Below are 21,800 nucleotides of genomic sequence, written 5' to 3' on the forward strand. Positions count from 1 at the left end.
CTGGTGAATGAATTGGAGGGAGATCAGACTGGGGGCAGGGAGATGAGCTCTGAGGAGCTTCCAGAAATCCAGGAAGGAAACGATGAGAGTCTGAGCTAAGGTATTGTCCAGTAGAGCCAAGAGATGCCAAGTTTCACCAGAGTGGGCAAACCAGAAAAGCAGCACCGCCATGGAATGGGAGCTGGGCAGGGCACAGTCCTGTCTGTGTGTGCATTGCCCCCCAGCAGCCTCCCACCCCTACACAGCTGGGAAGAGGAAGGGTGTGCCAGGCATGGTGCTTGCTGGTTTCTGTATTTCACTGCTCCTCTCAATAACTGTCTGAAAATATAGTGTCATCCCCATTTTACAGATCAGGAATCCAGGGCTCCTGCAACTGCCTAACTCAAGGTATAAACAGTGTGGCATCTTCTACTTAATGCCCTATGATTTGTGAACCAGCTTCACATATATCTCTGTGAGGCCCTGGCTAACTCCTTACTTCAGTGGTTAAATACAGCACCTCTCCCCTTCCACTCACCTCATTGCCAGAAAGGTGGTACATCCTGGCTTCCTGGAGCAGCGGGAAGACCTCTGGGCACTGTCTGATGAGAGGATCTGCTTCAACTGTCTCCACAAAGTACCATGGGTCCAGAAGCGGTAAGCGCACATTCTCGAGGACGTAGGGCAGCAAGCAGAGTCGTTCTGACTGTTTGTGCCGGACCCAGCTCATCACAGTCTCGAACACCTGAGCCTCCTCAGTCACATAAAGGTCATCACTCTTTAAGATGTGGTGCAGAGTGTCCACGGGAAGTTCAAGGAACTCCTCAGAGTTCAGAATCTGCACAAAGTTTTGAATGATGTAACTCTGAACCTGCTTCTTTAGACTGTCCAGGGAGTGTGTATCTGCCAGCCTCAGTATTCCAACACAGTTTTCTGGGTTCAAGGCTTCTGTAAGGAAGCTGGCACAGGCATCTACCATCCGCAGGAACTAACAGAATAGAAGAGTAGCAAATCAGGCCAGAAAATGGTTAGTCTACAAGGATGTTTGTCAGTGAGCTGTGTGTTGTAGCAAAACTTTAGAAACAACCTACATGTCCAACAACAGGGGAGTAGCTAAATAAATAATGCATTCATCGAGTTGACAGTTCGACAGTCATTTAAAAAACATGTTGTAGAAGGATATTAAATGATGTAGAATATGTTCAGAATGTATTGAGTTTAAAAATCTGTTCACTGAGTCTGATCAAACCTCTAGATATAATCAGCAATTTATAGGAAATATAGGGGAAAGAGAAACATGTCAAATGACACCATGGGAATACAATCGGCAAAATCTAGACTGGAAAACTCTATAGAACAACTGATTTAGTTTCTTCAGCAGATACTTACAAGGGGAAGAAAGCAAAAAGGAGAGGGAGAATCTAGAGATAAAAATAGATTTAAGAGATATATCAAACCTATTGAAAAGTATGGACCTAATTTGGATCCCTGATTTAAACAGAAACAATTTTAAAGTAGGAGAAATGTATACAATGACTAATAGTTGGTGATAGGAAGCAATTATTGTTAATTTTAGGTGTGATAATGGTATTGTGGTTATGTTTAAGAAGAATCCTTACCTTTTTGAGATATACCCTGAAATATATGCAAATGAGATGAGAAAAGCATTTCACAAAATCATATGTACATTATGATTCTATTTTTATAATGAAAAAATATATAGAATATAGGCATAGAAAAAAGACTAACAGATATAGACCAAAATATTAACAGTTATTATCTCTCCGTACGTCAGATATCTTAGGGAAAATTATGCTTCAGAAGCAAGCAAACCCCAAATCTCAGGGGCTTACAACAATAAATGTTTGTCTCTCACTGACATCACACATTGTCATGGGGTTCTTCATGCCAGGACCCAGGGTGATGGAAAAGTCCTTACCTGAGATGTGCTGGTCTCATGACAGAAGAAGAAAAAGGATGGCAGAGCCACACGGAGTCTCTTAAATTGTCTGCTCAGAGGTGGTGAGTGCCATTTCCGGTCACACTCAACTGGCCAGAATAAGTCAGGGGCAAGAATTGTTGTCAAGGAAACAACAATTTTCCCACAGAAACAAGTCCCATAGGGATGGACAGGGAATATACTATATAAATAATATAAGGTACCACACTCTCTAATAGTACTATGAGAATTTTTTCTATTTTTGTTTGTTTACATATTTTATTTACATATCCTTTAAAATAAACATCGCTTTTATAAAGATTAACTTGTAAAGTTATTGATTAGCTCCCATGTCCCACTTTTAAATCATCATCATCCTCAGAAGAACACAAGTCCCTCATGCTTGTACAGCACTCTGCCCATTACAAAGCACCATCACATCCATTAGATTATTTAATACCCATTTTACAGATGAGGTGTCTCAAATGCATCCATCCATTCTTATTTGTCGTTCTCACGAGCTTAATTAACTTTGAACAAGTCCAACTTCCTACCTCCCTTTCTTGTCCCCTGGGCCCCCTGTAGGGTCAAGTTCTCAGTGTGCTCGGATTGATCTGCTAATAGGAGACGAAAGGGAGGCTGAGGGGGCACGGCCTGGTGGGGAAGGCCAGTCTGAAGGCAGGTTCTAGGGAAAGTATGGATGGGACAGACCTGGCCAGGGAGGGGTGACAGGAGCTGGCGGGAGCAGGGCTGTGGGGCCTGAAGGATGAGAATGAGGGCGGGACTGGTCTTAGAGTGGACCAAGTCGACTTGGGCTCTGGCCTTCACTCCAGAGCATTCTAGGGACACATATACTTGACTTTTCAGATCAATCTCAATTGCAAAATATTATCTTTTTGTGTGAGACCACACAATCCGATTGTCAGTTTAGAAAACATAGCCCTGGGGGTCATGCCAGGTTGGAGAAAGCCTGAATTCTGCCTTCAACTGCCTGGTCTACTGGCCCCAACCGCCCGCAACACTGCACTTCGCATGAGCAACTGTGGAAACGGTTGAGACTGAGAATTTTAACACCTGTTTAGTTGTTTGCAGATTTTCAGTTCAAAGAATAAAAATATACAACTGAGACCAAGCCCTGTGGAGCCCTAGGAACCTGTCACCACAGCCCTATCTGGCCTTGCCCATGGGGACATCTATGAAAGCTGAAAGGAAACTCACATAAATGGAAGCCTCTGGTGCAAAGCACCATGTCCACCACGCTAGAGTTTGCATGAGGGGACGAGGTAGGAAAATTAAATAGATATTTCTAAATACTTAGACTGTTTCTGGGGGGGCCGCACAAGACCTGGTAACGGTGGCTGCCTCTGGGAAGGGGAGCTGGTGGCTGGGGTCAGGGTAGAGAGTGAGAATTACTTAGAGAAAATACTAAAAGGAAATACATAAAATGTTAATAGTGGCTATATATAAAGTTGTTAATTTTTATTATGCTTTGTTATATAGACCAAGTTTTCTATACTGAGCATGAACATTTTAAAATCAAGAAAAAATTACATAACAAATTCTTTCTTGTGATTTTAAAGTATATAATAAGAAAATAAAACAAAATTAAAAAAATAAAACAAACAGCACCTACTGTGTGCCAGACAGACTCGATACAAACTATGAGTTAATTAGCACAACAACATTATGAAGTAGATATTTGTCATTCCTGTTTTATACATGAGAAAACCAGATTCAGGGAAGTAATTTATTCAGAAACTTATAGCTAGTTAGAGGTAGAGTTAAAATTTGAACCAATCTTCTCTGATTCCAAAATGCATGTTTTTACATTATTTCAAGCTGTCAAATTGTGGGATGGGACAAGGACTTGGCAGATGCCGAACGTCACTTGCACACTTCACTGGATGGCTCAGATTATCTGATCTGCTCAGAGCCAGGAAGGACTGAGGCTCACATTTGTTACAAACGTCGGTCCAAAGCTGTCTCTCTCTACTCAGAAACTGTTAATTCATGGCTCACTTGGGAGAGTGTGGTGCTGATAACACCAAGGCCACGGGTTCGGATCCCTATATAGGGATGGCCGGTTAGCTCACTTGGGAGAGCACGGTGCTGACAACACCAAGTCAAGGGTTAAGATCCCCTTACCGGTCATCTTCAAAAAAAAAAAAAAAAGAAAGAAACTGTTAATCCATCTGTTCCTCCACCCGTTTGTGTACTGAATGCCTGTGGAGCATCCATGATGTAGGAAGCTCTCTGCTCGTGCTGGGGTGTGGAGAGGAACAAAAGAAGACACAAGCCTGTGCTCGCCGGAGCTGACAGACCAGTGGGGGAGGCAGTCGCTAATCAAATAAACCCACAGACTGTAAAGTTACACCTGTCATCAACGCTATGCACCAAAGTCCAGTGATCCCACTGTCTGAAACCAAAGACAGTCCTACTCCTGCCCCTCAAGCTGTCCACAGTCTGGCTCTCAGCCATCAGCAGGACTGTCCCTGATAGAACCCCAGCCACAGTTGGACCCACGGCCTCACCTCCACACACCCGCGGGCTTCCCTGATGCAGGGCCTTTCTACGCTCGTGTCACTTCCTCGGCCTGGACTGCCCCTCTCCCTCATCACTCTCTGTGGAAATCCTCACACAGAGGAGTTTGACTCCAGAGCCCAACTTTTTAAGAAAGGCCTCAGGATTGCCCTTCCCGTTTTCTACTGAGAAGTTCCCTTTTAAGTTTATCTCAAGAAGGAGGAGGAAGTGAACACCATGGCCATCACTTTATCCACGCAGGGCTCTTTTCTTCATTAAATCTGGACCGGTAGATGGGTTTCAGGGAGTCTGTGAACCCCTACAATTGTTTGCAAACATTGGTTTGTCCATGTGGCATTTTTCTGAGAACTGAGTTTGCAGGAGACACCGTGAGTTACTGCCTGGAATCCATCCAGCTGAGGACAAAACCAACACAGGAGGGAAAGCCACATTGACAGGACCAAAGAGAAACAGAGCCAGAGTCCTGACCAGACTGTGCTTGAAACCTGCCCCACCTCTGGACATTTTTCAGTTCTGAGTCAATAACTGTTTAAGAAGAAAGGAGGGAAATGGAAAAGAAGGGAATGAAAAAGAAGTAGAGAAATTCCACCTATCCATGAAGTTCTTTCTCCAAAGCCATTTCCTCCTTGAAGGCTTCCCCAGATCCCCGACGCGGAATCAATTCCTCCCTCCTCTGTGCTCCACTGGGAGACTCACTTGCCCCTTTCGTGCACCGCCCGTGACATTTCTGCCTGATGCTATGGTCAGTTGAGACAAGCATCTCAAGGGCAGGTTCTAGGTCATACTTGTGTTTTTATTTCCAGCAGCATCTAGCACAAAGTCTGGCCAAAGAAGAGAAAGGAGGAAAGAAGAGACAGAGGAAGGAAATATTTATCAGACAGCTGGTATGTAACAAAATCTGTGCTAGACACTTTCCCACCCATTATTTCATTTAACAAATAAACTGTATTTTTGAACAAATAAATTGTATTTAGCAAGTGAAAAAAAAAAGGGAGGTATTAGTATTACCATTTGTATAGAGGAGGAAATAGAGAATTCAAAGAGAGGTGAGTGTGTGGCGTTTGCAACTTGTACTGTTGAGCTAACCAAATGCCGGAAGAATCTGAAGAGGCCTTACGAGGACAAGGGTGGGTAGAGGTCTCCAAGTTGCCTAAGTTCCCCCAACATATGCTTCAATAAACACTTTTCAAGTGTGGGGGGTGGGGCATGAGGCAGCATCATATGATCACATCCAGTGGCTGGGAAACTGCTGACGTGCAGGGCAATCTTAAGAACAAGAAATTGTTTTCTTCTAAATATTATTTTGCTTCTTTACATCCAAAATTATTGAAGACTTTAGGGTAAATTTTCTGTTCCAGCTTGTCCCAATGCCACATGCACTTCTTTGCTAAAGCTGAGAGATGACAGATAATGGCAAAAGACAGCCAACTTCCCGTTTGGGGGGACATGTGAACAAAAGGTTACAAGCCAGGCACCTGACTCTCAAACAGGGAGACTAAAAATACAACCAAGAAAACCACTTGAGACATGGCTGCAGTTCCCATGAGAAGCATCTGCCTCAGAGAGAGAGCCAGTTCCCCATCTCCACGGCCCCATTCTGTCTCCCCTTCATGTTCTCCAGAATCTGGGGTGCAAGGGGACTTCACCATGTGATTGCACATCTCCCTCGAGCTTCCTTCAAATCCACTCCAGAATAACCCATTTTAGTCCAAATTTTAGTCCTATTTTATCTGGTCCTATTTTAGTCCAAATCAGTAATTCTATTAAGCACAGTGCCAAAGTGGCCTTGCGGTTATTGCAAAGGGTCTATAAAGACATTGGTATTACCTTTAGCTCCAACAAATAAGTGTGTGTGAAGGGTGAGTAAGTTAATGAAATTGATTAAATTAAATTTTATTTCAAAGTGTTTCTGAATTCATTGTAAATTTTTTGCCACCACTTATCTTCCCAGACAATAGATACTACAAGTAAAGCTCTTTTCGTGTGAGGTCTGTATTGGTGTTTAAAAGGGGTCTTCATACTCAGAAATGATAAATTACCACTGACCCTAATCTTCCCTCCTTACCTCTCTTCCCCTCCCCCCGAGGAATGCACCAGCTCCAGTCCCAGGAGCATACACCTCCCAGCCCCCAGGGTGGACATCCCTGCTCCTACGCTCCCTGCTTTCAGTCTTGTTCTAGACTTGGCTGAGAGGTCTGCTGGTTCTTGGAAGCCATATTGGAGTGGGCAGAAAAGGAAGGAGCTAAGACCTGCAAAAGACCTGCTCACTAAGGTGTGGCCAGTGCAGGGGGCTGGAGGCACCTGTCGAAGTGGACTGACCTCAGAAGGGGAGTCTGGGAAAGGAGCAAGGGTGCGGTATGGGTCAAGATTCAGTCAACAAACAGCCCCCAAGTTTCCAGAGAAAACAGTGGTGGTCCCAGCAGCCTTGCAGCACACAATAGGGGATACATGTGGGCCACATTCATGGGCAAGTGGCACATCTGGGGCTTAGTGACTCAGCCCAGGGACAAGGTAAAGGCCAAGGAGGAAAACTATTGTTAAGATTAAATGGAATGATTGTACCTGGGACATGGCTGATGCTCGGGAGGGGGGAGTGTGTGTGTGTGTGTGTGTGTGTGTGTGTGTGTGTGTGTCACAGAAGCAGGAATCGTAGCAGAAGCCAAGTGCTGAGAAATAGTTACCCTGGGGAGGTGCTACTTAGAGAGTGAGCAGGGGTGAGTTCTGGGATTCCCAGAATGTTCTAAACCTTGATCTGGGGGCGGGGGGGGTGTTACATGGTTGTATACACGTGAAAAATCATCGAGCTGGACCTTTAAGATGTGTGCATTTTACTAAATGAAAGTTATTTCTAAGAATAAAAAAGAATAAACAATTGAGCTCAAGCACTGAAAAATGCACAAATGAAAGAGATGCCGTGTGGGCATCAGCAGGCTCACTGTGGGGACACCTGGTTGCCCCGAGTGTCCAATGTTCCCCAGAGAATGTTGGGCCAGAGGGGTGGCAGCTGTGCCGGTCTCACCCCTCACACACTCTCACAGAGCACCACTGGTTTCCAGAACATTCCGCTGGGCAGTCCTCCCTGAGGATGTCCTCCCTGGAGGCCCCAGTTGCCTTCAGGATCATGGCTTAGTTCAGGGCTTGCTCTGAGGGATGGTCACCATGTGTGCAGTGGGGAACACACAGGCTGTGCAAAGGCAGGCAGGAGCCAAAGCCAGGCTCTCCTCTCACTAGCTGTGAAGACTTGAACATTCACCTTGCAAATCTCATGTTCCCCATCTATAAATTTGGGGTAAAGATACCTACCTCATTTTACATGACATAGTACAGGCAAAATAGTTGCCACATAGTGAATGCTCTGAAAAGGGCAACAGTTGCTGTCATGTAGACCTTGATTTCTTAACACTCACAGTAGTTGCACAGCACCACTGGTGACTGAAGTCGTGCATGGGAGGAGGTGCATCAGACAGTCAACAGGCTGACTTGATCTAGATGGTAGTAAAGAAATACTTGAGCTGGTTTTCTTGCCTAGATGGACTGGCCACTCTAGTGTTGAGTAGATATGATCTGTGTCCTCTCAATGACAACAGAAGTTCCTCTGCATATTATGGTAATGAGGCCTGCATTTTACTAGGTGTCTGGCACTTAGTAGGTGCTTTAAAATGAAGCAATTAGCCTAGGAATACTACATCCTCTACTAGTCCACAGCATTGCTGAGAGCCAGGATAGGGCTTCTTATTGTCTCCTTGAAGGAGGCCAAGCAGTTTTTGTTGAAGACTTGAGCAGTTTCCAAGGAAACCCTTGTATTCAGCATATTCAGCTAGGAATGAGCAAGAGCAATACAGTTGTTCATGCACTCATTCATACATTCATTTATTCAACCAATATTTATAAAGCATCTATTATGTTGCAGGGTTGGGTAAGCCAAGAAGCCAACCCGAGCCATCAAGTTGGCCACTGACCACATGGCTGTCTCATCCACATAGATCTTATGAACATTTACCCTGTCATCAGCAAAAGAAGTAATAGGAAAATAAGCAGCATCAGACCTTCACCAGTCTCCTCAAACTGCCACCAAACAAAAGTTACCTCCCTTCCCCAGAAGGTATCATGGAGGCACTACAAGGGCTCTTTTTATCTGGCCGAGGCCAGATGACCAGGCTCCCACTCCAGCATCCCCCTTTCTTTCTTTATGTTGATGGTAGTCTGGTTTTTTTCTTCTAAGCTGCTGCTTCTAACCAACTGTTCTGTATATTAGACATCCTTCCATCCCCAAACCAAATGTGGGGTGAGTATGTGATCTCCCTGACCTCACGTCTTCCTGCTGCCCTGAAAATAAGCTCCCAAGCCCCCATTTTTTCATAAGTTTCTTTCTATAATAAAAATGAAAATAACAAACATGGCAAAGTTGTCCAAACAAACGTGGCAGTTCTCCAAGTTTGAGAAATCTTGGCAAGTTCTTGCAGTTATTATCCCAGGTCTATAGTTTTCAGCTTGCTTGCTTATGTAGAACTCAAAAGCCTGAAGGTCCAGTTAAGACAAGGGAGGATCCTTTGCTGCTCTGGATCCTGTGCTGGGTGACATTCATCTCAAAGACCCCACTTCACATGAGAACAGGTCCCTTGGGCCTTTCTTCCTAGATGCCTCTCTTCCTTTTACCTTTCCAAAAACTACTTGGAGAAAAATTGTTTCTTCTCATAATTGGTCAATAAATTATGGCCAGGTTATCCCAAAATTCCTCTAAGTGGGCAAGTCAATCAGTACCTGCCACACCAAAGTCTCCTCCTAAAAGAAACTGTCCCATTCCAAGCCATAGCTGACCGGTCAGATGAGACCTTGACCCAAGGGCAACCAGTCTGTAAACTGGCCAGCAACTCGTGAAGTTGCCTGGTATGAAAAGCTCTTCGCAACCAGCAATAGTGCTGATTGGCTTGGTCGTTGAACTGTCTTTTTCTGGACTGACTGGGAAATTCTGGGAGAGAAGCAATCAGTGGAGAGAAGAGACTAAGGATGACACTAACAGGTAAGAGACCAAGAGAAGACCTAATAAGAAGCAGAAATCGAGAGAGCGGCTGGGTCACATCAGTGGAGTGAAGTTCAAGAAACCTTTATTATTGGGCGGCATGGGGAACACTGAGGTAATGTGATTCATGTTGATTTCATTCCCACAAAGATGATATGGGTTTTTGTGGATGCTCCAAAATGATAGGATAAAATGTCAACTCTGGCATACTTTTTCCACCTATAACTCTGAGTTAATTTAAATAAAGCACCTATCCACTTCATTGTTCTAATCATGCATTTTACATACATGATTTAAAAAAAAAATTTTAAACATGGCCTCTTATAATCCTAATCCAGAGGAAAAACAAAGGTTTAGGGATGGTTTAGGGAAATGTTCTCATAGCTCAATAGCATCCTGTTTTATCCAAGGCACAAACTACCTGAAGTGAGATAAAAATTAACACAAAAATGATGGAAAGAAACTTCCATTCAGCATCTACTATGTACTAGGTACTTTGCAAACATCATCTCATTTAATCCTCGTAATAAATTTCCCTAAACATTAGAATTTTAGGGATCTAAATTTCCCTAATTTTACAAATGAGAAAGCCGAGTCTTAGAAAATGTAAGTAAATTATCCACAGCCACACAGTAAATAAATGGCTGAATTGGGTTTAAACGCAGGTCTGCTTGCCCATGTTGTTTCCACTGTACCACTCTGCCTTGGCAGAGGCCATTACACATGTGTCTGACATCTAGAAAGACCACAACAACATCGTGCAGCCTTTGAAAAGAACAAGACAGCTCTACACACACTGCCCTGAAATAATCTCCAAAATATATTATGAAGCAAAAAAAGTAAGATACAAAATAGGGTGTATAGGATGCCATCATTTGCATCTTAAAAATGAAGGCATGAGTGGAATGATATTTGCACACACAGACTGCTGTATGCACAGAATGTAAAGAATGGCAAGACGTGCTAACAGTGAAGACGGAAAAACGTCATTGCCTTCCCTTCTGTACTTCTAAATTTGCAACAAGGGTACATTTTACCCATTCAAAAGAATAAATAATTTTTTAAAGCCTCAAAATAATTTCATCCACCTATAAACTTGTGTCCTTTGTGGTGCCTTTAAGCATGAAAATAGTCCCAGTTTTCTGTGTCTGAGACTTCACATCAGGTAGTCCAGAGGCGAAATCATAGGTTTAACCGATGTTCAGAAGCCCATAGCTTGTAAGAATTGACACTCATGGGAAAACAGAGTAAAATAGTCTCAGAGAGAAACTAACTCATGTTTGCCTTGAAAGTGAAAGAGATTTGAAAAATACTGAGTGGAGGAATTACCAGAATAGAAGAAACAGCAATAAATAGAGTTTGCCCATCTTTGTCCTATGTCTGTCCTCCCCACCTCTCAGTAAAACCAGCCTCCCTATGGAAGCTCATTATTTGGGAAAAAATGAAACAAGAAGAAGGAGGAGGAAACACAAGAGGAGGAGGAGCAGGAGAAGGAGGGGGAGGAGGAAATACTTCATGCCAAAATAATTCCAGGTATATTAAAGATTTAAATAATAAAGCTCTGAACATAATGAGACTAAATGAAATTTTAAGTGAACAAGAATGTGATCAAGCAATGGGGAAGACCTTTCTAAAAATGCACACCAAAGGCATAAAACATCAAGGAAATGATCAATGGAACTGACTAAATACTACTTTTAAACTTTTGTACGTTAAAAAAAGCTCTGATTAAAAATTGAGTCAAATGACCAATGAAAAATATTTGCAACATGCATTACAAAAGATCACAGTCTTTAGTATCTTAAGAGTTTTTATAGTTCTCTTGAAAAGTCACCCAAAACTGAAAGGAGAACAAAAAGCAGAAACACAAACGCCATCCTCAGTGAAACCAGGAGACATCAGTAACCCCAAACCACAGGATACGAAGACTGATAAGTGACTTTGCTGAGAGGAGGAAAGTCGACCAAGTGCCTAAAGAGGAACAAGTTTATCCCTCAGAACCCCAAAATGCGGGAATATTAAAGTCTCAAGGAATCAGAAGGGCAAGGGAAGGTGGGGCTGAGAGCAGGGAGTTGGTATAAGAAGTTAGACACATAGACACATGGAGCAGACATACAGATGACAAGAGGCCATGTCATGGATACAGAGGTTGGAGTGGAGTGGCCACAAGTGAAGGAATGCCAACAGCCACCAGAAGTTGGAAGAGGCAAAGAAAACACCCTTCCCTAGAGTCTCCAGAGGGAGTACATCCCTGCTGACACCTTGATTTTGAACTTCTGGCCTCTAGAGCTCCAAGAGAATAAATTTTTATTATTTTAAGCCTCCCAGTTTGTGATAATTTGTTATGGCAGCCCTAGGAAACTGGTAAGATGAAGGTGGGAGACCTAAGCAAACAAGCAACATGAAGAAGCTCAAAGAGAGAGAGCAGACAAAAACTTCAAATATAGTAGCCTCAAACAAGAATAAGAACCTACTAAAATAAATAACATGGATGCTTGGAAACTAAGGATATGGTGGCAAAAATGAAAAATTCGAGGAAGAGTTGAAAGATAAAGCTGAGGAAATTACTTAGAAAGTAAAACAAAAAGGCTAGAGATAGTCAATAGAAAAGAGAAGGTAAGAAAAAATAATAAATCCAGGAGGTCCAACACTAACTGATAATAGATCCAAAGGAGAAAATTAGAAAAAAAGATTTGGAAAAAAAAGCATCAAAGAAATAATGCAAGAAAACTTCCCAGAATTGAAAGACCTGAGTCTCCAAGTTGAAAGAACCTATTCTGTCCAACACAATGAGTGAAAAAAGACCTGCAGCTAGTATAAGTGCTATTGCAGAAATGCATCTATGACATGAAAAAAAAATGATTATAACACAATACAGGTAAAATAAACAGATTAAAAACCATGTGTCTGATAGAAGCCCATTCTTATAAAATATTTAATAGGTAATAATATGGAGCAATGCCTTCAAAATAGCAAAAAAAATTATTTTCAACCTTCAATTTTATTCCCAAACTATCAATCAAGTATGAAAGTTGAACAAAAACATTTTTAGACATTTAAGTCTCCAAAAATTCATCTTCTATATGATTTTACACTTTGATAATGAGCTCTTAAAAGCTGTGATCTATTCAAATGAAGGAGTGTACAAGAAAGATGACATGTATAGTTCAAGCTGCTATAATCAAGTACAATAAACTGGGTGGTTTATAAACAACAGAAATTCATTCCTCACAGTTCTGGAGGCTGGAAGTCCAAGATCAAGGTGCCAGCATGGTCAGGTTCTCGTAAGGACCATCTTCCAGGTTACAGATTATTGACTTTTTGTTGTATCCTCATATGGTGGAAAGAGGGCAAGAGAGGTCTTTGGACTCTCTTTTATGAGGGCACTAATCCAATTCATGAGGCCTCCAGGCTCATGACCTAAGCACTTCCCAAAGCCCCTACCTCCAAATACCATCACATTGGGAGTTAGGATTCTAACACATGAATTTTATGGGAATACAGATATTCAGTTTGTTGCACATAGGATGCAGGAATAGAAAATTCACATAGAAAAGAGGTAAAAAGAACTACAAGGATGACAGCAAAAGGAAGACCCAGGGTAACAGCTGAGCAGCAGGCCTTGAGATCTACCAGTTCCAAGTAGAGCAGAAGGACAGAGGGAAAAGAAGTTATCCAAAACTGCTGCATCAAGAGATGACAATGTACACAAACCATTTAGAAATATGGAAGTAAGTAAAAGAACATTTAAAACAAGTGAAATTAGACACCTGGGGTCCTAGACAAGACCTGAGGGCAGTCCCCTCCATCCAGAAGCAGGCAAGAAAAAGAGCATGCCTCAGGCAGGAGCTGAGGACAGCCCCCTCTGCCCAGAAGCAAGCAAGAAACAGAACATGCCTGGAGTCCTAGGCAGAAGCCAAGGGGAGCATCCCTCGCCTGGAAGCAGGCAAGGAGCACACCGAAAACACCACTTCCACATGGGTAGCCCACAACAGCCACCACTACAGCCATGGCTGCTGAAAAAGCAGCTCAATACCACAGCAGTAGCCACGGCCACCATGCAGGTGGCCCGCAGACACTCAACTGCATTGACACAAGGAGAGTCACTAGTGGAGACCAAGAAAAGAAGAGGAAGTCTCTCTCCTCAAAACCCACTCCAGAGTAACAGAAGAAGCAATTGGTCTATCAGATGATCAGACACAAATGTAGGGATATTAGAAATATGAAAACCCTAGAAAATATGACACCACCAAAAGAATAGAGTAATTCTCAAATACCAGACCCTATAGAGCAGGAAAGCCTTGAAATGACTAAAAAGGATTTTGAGCAAAAAGCTTAAGAAAACTCACTGAGATATGAGAAGACTCAGTTTGACTACATAATGAAATGAGAAAAAAAATCCAGGACATGAAGGAGGAAATTTACAAAGAGATTAATACCTTAAAAAAGAATGTAGCAGAGCTCATGGAACTGAAAGATTCACTCAACAAAATAAAAAACACAACCAAAAGCTTAAGAAGCAGGCTAGAACAAACAGAAGAGAAAGAAACTAAAACTTACCACCAAAACCCCCCCCGTAATGACAATGTAATAATGCCCCTGCTTTATTTCTGCTTTATTTCTTGAAGATAGTCTTTTTGAAATAACCCAGGCAAAGAAAAAAAAGGAAAAAATAATTTTTAAAAATGAAGAAAATCTAAGAGAGCTAGCAGAAAACCTTAAGCACACAACCATTCAAATCATAGGTGTCAGAAGGGGAAGAGAAAAGAGAAGGCATGGAAGCCTGTTCAATGAAATAACAGAAAACTTCCTATGTATAGGGAGAGACATGGGCCTTCCTATCCAGGAGACTCAAAGATCCCCAAACAGATTCGACCCAAAAAGATCCTCTCCAAGACACATTATAGTCAAACTGGTAAAGCTCAAAGACAAAGAGAGAATCATAAAAGAAGCAAGAGAAAAACATCAAGCCGCCTACAAGAGAGACCCTATCAGACTAACAGCAGACTTCTCAACAGAAACTCTACAGGACAGAAGAAAACAGGGTGATATATTCAAAATACTAAAAAACCCCAAAACTGCTAGTCAAGAATACTATACCCAACAGGGCTATCCTTCAGCAATAAGGGAAAAATAGTGTATTTTCCAGACAAACATAAACTGCAGGAGCATGACCAGCCCAACAAGAAAGAACAAAACCCACTGGTAGAACAAAAAAATGCAAACAGGAAAGAGAAAGAAACTAAATCTTACAACTACGAAAAACCATAACGACAATGTAATAATGCCCCTGCTTTATTTCTGATTTTAGCAATTTTGGTCTTCTCTCTCTTTTCTTTTTTTTTTTTTTTTTTGGTCAATCTAGGTAAAGGTTTGCAAATTTTGTTGATCTTTTTAAAGAATCAACTTTTGGTTTTGTTGATTTTCTCCGTTGTTTTTTAATTCCCTATTTCATATATTTCTGTTGTAATCTTGGTTATTTCCTACTTATATTTGCTTTTGGTTTTGTTTGTTCTTCTTTTTCTATTTTCCTAAGGTAAAAGTTTACATTATTGATTTGAGATTTTCCTTATTTTTAATATAGGTGTTTACAAGTATAAATTTTCCTCTAAGCACTGCACAAGCTCTTCATACTATAAATTTTGATATGTTGTGCTTTGATTTTTATCTCAAAGTACTTTCTAATTTCCCTGTGATTTTTCTTTTTACCCATTGTTTATTTAAGAGAGTGTTGTTTAATTTCCACACATCTGTGAATTTTCTAAATTTTCTTCTCTTATTGTGGTCAGAGAACATATTTTCCATGATCTTAATCTTTTTTAATGTATTAAGACTTGTTTTATGCCCCCCCAAAAAAAAGAAAAAGAAAAGAAACTAATGAAAAAAACTTGCATTTCCCTGAAATTAAAAAAAAAACACTAAATTCTGAACTACGAAAAAATAATAAAACAAGTGAAATTAATTGTTCCAGAAGAGCGGCAAAGGAGGGAGTGAGAACAAGAGATTGCTGTTTTTTAAGACTTTTAGCTATAATTGATTTTTTAAGCTTGTATTAGTTTCTTCGGGCTGCCATAACAAATTAACACAAACTTGGCAGCTTAAAAAATCAGAAATTTATTTTCTCTTAATTCCTTTTGGAGGCTCAGAGGAAGAATCTGTTCCATGCCTCTCTCCTGATTTCTTGGTGGCTGCTGGCAAAGCTTAGTGGTCCTTGGTATGGGCTATATGATACCAATTTCTGCTTCTGTCTTCACTTGGTCCTATTCTGTGTCTTTGTGTCAAATCTCCCTCTCCTTTCTCTAATAATGACACCAGTCATTGGACTTAGGGCTCACCCTAAATCCAATAGGATCATATCCCAAGATTCTTAATTTAGTATCTTCAAAAACCCCATTTCCAAATAAGGTCATATTCACAAGTCTTAGGAGTTAGGACTTGGACCCACTACAAAGCTATTTATATGAACTACTTTGAATATCATAATTATTTCTTTAGCATGTACATTTTAAAAGTTTTTAATATGTATTTCCAAATTGGCTCCTATTTACACTTCCACCAGCAATGGATGAAAGTTCCTATTTTCCCTTACCTTTGCAAATACTGAATAGTATATTGTATATACTCTTGGCCAAAATGACACATGATGATATTTTATTGTTGACTTAATTTGCTTTTTGGATTACTAATGAGGTTTGTCATTTAAAAATATCTTTGTTGATCATTTGATCTTTCTCTTTTGTAAATTACCTGTTCATGTCCTTAATTCATTTTGTTTCCATAGGACATTTGTCTCATCCATATGAAATGGAAGTAAAAGGATGTTTATGATGGCATTGTTTCAAATAGTCAAGTAGGTGAAAACAACCCAAATTTGATTGATTCGCTAAATTATGGCATTATTACAATAATTGATTGATTGATTTAATTCACTAATCAATTGATTCGCTAAATGATTGATTCACTAAATTATTGTATTATTAAATTTCATTCAACTATTATAACTATCATTACAAAAATGCATCTGACATGAAAAAAATAATTACAATATGGTAAAATAAACAAATTAAAAACAGTGTGTCCAATAGGACACCATTCTTCTGAAATATGTATGTAATAGGTAATAATATTACAAACATGTGTATAGCATTTACCATGTATCAGGCACTGTTCTAAACATTTTACAGATTTTACAACTCTATGTAATAGGCTCTATTATCATCCTTGTTTTACCAAACTAGAGCAAAAAGAAATGATGAAACTTCCCCAAAGTCACACAACTGATAAATGATGGAGCTGGGATTTAAATTCAGGCAGTCTGGTTCCCAAGCTGTGCTATCAACCTCCCTGGCAGCTGCCTCTGTCAAGGCCAATGCATAGAAAAGGACCTGGAAGTACATACACCAAGAAAGCTGTCATATTCTCTCTGACAGAAGGGGGTTGTAGGCAGTTTTCATGTTTTTTTGCTTGTATGGGTTTCTAATTTTTCTGTAATGAGTTTGTAATGCTGTTGAAATTAAAAATACTGAAATACTGCATTTTGGAAAACAAAATGTATCTCCTTAGCCTATCGTATAGAACCTGCTTTCAGCTAGTGGGAAAACAGGTCTGGCTGCTAGTTACGACTTTGTCCCTCTAGGCACGTAGTACGTACTCCATAAAATTTGTATTCATTGAGCATCTATTTTGGTGTCAGGCACTATATTTGAAGCCATACATACTATTACTATTATTATTGTCAGTGTTACCTGTTCATCTTCAGACAAGTCAGCAATCCTCTCTGGGCCCCAGTAAGAGAGATCAGTATGGAAATAACGATGGCAGCTATGGCTTAAATGAATAATTGTGAATGGAGGAGTTCTGCTCGAGGCTCTTTTCAGAGGCAGTGAAGAGGGGGGATATCGTCCTTTCAGAGAAAGTTTAGGAAAAAACATAAAACTTGAACTAGACAGAGACCCCTGTGACATGGGAAGGATTTCCCTGAAGTTAGATCGCTGGAGTAGTGGATGGGAGGGGATGAGACGGGGATGCTGGCATGAAGTAGCTGAGCCTCTCCTGCCACACGCTCAGGGATGCTGTCCTGCCAGTCAGTGAGGTGTAAGCAGGTGAGGACGGAGAAAGGGTGAGGGTGTGAGCATGCAGGAGTTGACCGACTTGAAACATTACCAGGGAAGGCATGGCCAGCCCTGCCGGAAGTGACTTTCTCCAGATCTTTAAGATGCCCTGGGGAAACTGAGCCAATGAAATCGGCTAAAATTGCAGCAACCATTACTCACAATTCATCATAGCTGTTTCAAGGCTGATTTTCCTTTCTCTTTCCTCTCTCCCTTCTATGCCAGACCTCTCAAGTCACGCCCAGACTCCAGCCTCAGCAAAGCTAACCGCATTGCCGACAGTCACAAACCTTGGACCCCTCACTCCCTACCTTCTCAGACTTTGGCTTTCTGTTCCCTCAACTGCTAAGCCACTGATGACCCAGTGGATACCTCCTCCCAAAGTCCCAAGCCACAGACAAGATCTGATGCTTGTCTTTGGTCCCTGAGTATGACCTGGTCTGGCTCTGGACTGTGTTTCTCATATAAGTCTTAACATCTAGGCAATGAGACAATCTCTGTCTTAACCCAATGGAATCAAGTTCAGTGGTATAATCTTAGACCTAGGCAGAGATGGTAACTTGGGATAGGACCCCTGTGATAATTGTGGGTGCAGCTGACACAATCTATGGGTCTAAATATTTTATGAGGCTAAATATAATTATTATAATCAAACCGAAGGAAATATTATTGAGTGGAAACAATGTGTTATTTTTAAATAAAACTTGATTCTGAGGGTTACCTACCTCATCTTCTATAATGCCCCTTACTTTTTACAGCTCTTCTTTCACGGCCACCACAAAGCACTGACCATACAAGGGCCTGCTTCCCCCAGAACCTGGACACTGCTGCCTGAGAGACAGCATGGTGTTAGCAAGCATGTGGCCCCTGGACTCAGAAAGTTCAGGGTCCAAATCATGGCCCTGTCAGTTACCCTCCAGTGCCTTACTGTCCCCATCCATAATATTGGTAAAGCCATCCCCTCCCTGGATCGTGCTAAGGATTCAAAGTTATGTATGTGAGAGCTGACTGCAGCCTCTGGCTCCAATCAGGCTTCTGCAAGTTGTAGTGCTTATTCCTGGAGTCAGGAACTGAGCAGAGATTCTAGGCACCAAGCTCCCCTGGCTTCATCTTATTAAGGAGTCAATGTTTATTAAGTGGTCCATCTCACCACTTCTCAGAACATTTCCAAATGAGCAGCTTCTGACTTTCAAGTAAGCACAGGCCCTGCTAAATGTGTGTGTGTGTATGTGTGTGTGTGCGCACACAGGCCTGGGAGCCAGTCCAGGCAGGTCTCTGGAGAATCACTGTTTTCACGTGCTTCAGAGAGGAGCCCATTTGTTCACACACCTGGAAGAGGTTGGCAGCTTCCAGGATGCGCTGGACGTTCTGCTTGGTGATCAGCGCCTTGCTGGTGTACGTGTATTCCAGGAGAGTGTGCATAGTCTCGGCATCAACCCCTTTAATAATGATCCTCTTCTCGTACTTTTCCTTCAAATCATTGCAGAACATGGCCCTGGAAGAAAGACGTGTGAATGTGAGTCCCACCAGAACCCTTGGTTCCATCCTGCAGAGATCCCCTTTCAGACTTGCCTGCCTTCATGGGACAGTGAGGTTCCTGAGGTCAGGACCTGGGCTGGTTGTGCTCTGTTTCTCCAGCACCACCACACACCAGACATTCAATCAATACCTGCTCAACTGAACTGTCCTGCTTGCCATGCCCAACTGTGGTCCCCAAAGCCAGTCCCAGGTCTATTTTATTGGCTTTTATTGGCACAATGTGCTGGGGATTCTTCTAGAGGCATCATGGGATCCCCAGGCCTCATCTGTCCTTTCTTTCTCACCTCCCATTACCCAAGCAGGGTCTCTGACTCAGTTCTCAGTTCTCACATCAGCTCTGGCCTAGATCCTGGCCCATCCCAGCCTGGCTGCATGGGGCCCAGATACCTTCAGCAGCTGCCTCTCTTCCCGGAGGCCAGACCCTTGTCCGCGGGTTCCCAGTTGCAGTTGGGAGCCTTGAATCCCCCCATCCCAGGACAGAACTCCCCAAGGGCATTACTCTGTCTCACCTAAGGACTGTGCCTTTCCTGCTCCCTTCCCCCTCCCAGGACTGAACTTTTGTATATTTCACCTATATCTTGGAAGCAGAGGAACAGGATGGGAAGGGTATTGGCCTTAGCCTCAGAGGGACCAGGATTTGAACACCAGCTCCACCAATTCAGAAGTTGGACATGTTATTTAATATCCATGAGCTTCAGTTTTCTCAACTGCAATGGGGATTTTAATAGCTATTCTTCAAGTTTATTGTAAGGATTAGCTCGACAACTAATAGATAAGTAAAGATACAGAGATTTTTTTTTTCACCTCATGCCAGGATCATATCTGAATTTATCATGTTTCCTGGATTTTGACATTTGAACTGTTGTCTTTCTCAAGGAATGTGTAAGCACTTTTATTTATTTCTAAAATGCATCTAAACTTTACCATGCTTCTGAAAAGATTTCTGGAGTTCTAGAAACTTAAAAGGTACCAAAAATATGGCAAGATTGCATAATTAAAAGTAGGGGGGAAAGAAGTTAGAAAAACATGAGTGGAAACACTAAGATAATCTGTGAAAGAGGCTAGAAATGCTCACCACCACGGCTGCACTGTCATTACAGATAGTTTGGTCAGTGCCTAAGAGAGGCAATCCAGTCAGTTACACAATTCACAATCCTTGTGATATATATTTTTTTTAACAAATCCAAATGCTCAGAAGAATTATTTGTTTTTAGCATTAAAAACAAGATGGAATTTCTCTTGGGGTTGCACAACAGTCTCCCAACATTGTACCCCATGATGCTGGTCCTTCATAGCTATGGCTGAGACAATTCCTTCAGTCCCATTCCCACAAAAACCTGTTCACTCTCTCTTGCCCCTCCAGTGGCTGTGAGACCCCAGAAATCCCACAAGCTGGGACTGCACAGCTTATGAAAAACAACTCCCTGGAGGCTCTAGAATTCAATTTCTCTCAATTCACGATGCATTTACAGAGCATCCACTCTGTGAGGGATACCGGGCTAGGGCTGGAAGGGATTTAAATATTAGGCAGTGCTCTGGCCCGAGTTGTATCCCCGCCACCCAAATTCATATGTTGAAACTCTAACTCCCAATGTGACTGTATTTGGAGACAGGGCTTTTAGGAAGTAATTAAGGTTAAATGAAGTTATAAGGTTTAGATCCTAATATGATAGAATCGATGTCCATATAAGAAGAGGAAGAGAAACCAGAATTCTCTCTCTCTCTCTGCCATGTAAGTACACAGCAAGAAGGTGACTGTCTGCAGGCCAAGAACAGAGCCCCCACCAGAACCCAGCCATGCTGGCACCCTGATTTAAAACTTCCAGCTTCCAGAACTGAGAAAATAAATTCCTGTTGTTTGAGCCACCCAACCTATGATATTTTGTTATGGCAGCCCAAGCTGACTAATACTAGCAGTCTCTATCTACCCAACCCCTAGTAGTTCACAATCTAGCAGGGATACATCTGCACAAATAACAGTCTACAAGAGTCATAAAAGACCTACGAAGTGCTGCAGAGGCCAGGAATGGCTGCCCGTGGAGAAGGAAAATTTTGATATGTAGAGATTGTGGGTGGGGTTCCTAGGTAATAAACACACTGAGGAGAGGCATAAAGATGCAAGAGTGTGGGGCACATAAAGGAACTAGCAGGTGTGTGATTCAGCTGGAGCCCAGGAGATATGAGAGAGCATGGTGAGAAAGCAGTCTGGAAAGATAATGTGGGTCCTAACTGTGGAAGGTACTGGAGGCAGGCTAGGGAGTTAGGTTTTTATTCAGTGGACAATAGGGAGCCATTGAAGGTCAATGAGCAGAGGCAGGACTCAAAGAGAACATTTTTAACATGTGTGTTCTCACTTTAGTTTGCTGGTGATGGGTACCACTGGAGTTACATAGGGACTATACCCAAACAAAGCTGGTAGGCTTGTGACAGTACCAGAGCCTTTTCCCAGAAAATGTACTGATTAAAGCAGTAGCCACACTACTAGGGAACTTCTCCAACCAGTTGTCTCTGGACTTTCTTAGCTGCAGACACATGAACAGGAGCCTCAGGGAGCCATTGTCTCCCAGCCAAGTCATTGAAATGGGAAAGTCCCAGGGTGGAGCCCTGGTGATAAAATGCTATTCCCCAAACTGGGACTACCATCCCCAACACCAAGAGGACTATACCCCTA

The 21,800-nt window shown here is 42.0% G+C and overlaps 1 protein-coding gene across 1 annotated transcript in view; it reads right to left on the reverse strand.

Annotated features, from left to right (window-relative positions):
- KLHL6 (kelch like family member 6) overlaps positions 1 to 21,800 on the reverse strand; it is a 57,017-nt gene that overhangs the window by 14,101 nt on the left and 21,116 nt on the right. Inside the window, exons 2-3 of the mRNA XM_063114151.1 lie at positions 18,920 to 19,085; positions 518 to 967 (exon numbers count right to left, since the gene is read on the reverse strand). Of these exons, the coding sequence (XP_062970221.1) occupies positions 518 to 967; positions 18,920 to 19,085 (616 nt within the window). The remainder of the gene's footprint in view (positions 1 to 517; positions 968 to 18,919; positions 19,086 to 21,800) is intronic.

The sequence above is a fragment of the Cynocephalus volans genome, chromosome 1 (assembly GCF_027409185.1).
Source record: "Cynocephalus volans isolate mCynVol1 chromosome 1, mCynVol1.pri, whole genome shotgun sequence".
Lineage (NCBI taxonomy): Eukaryota > Metazoa > Chordata > Mammalia > Dermoptera > Cynocephalidae > Cynocephalus > Cynocephalus volans.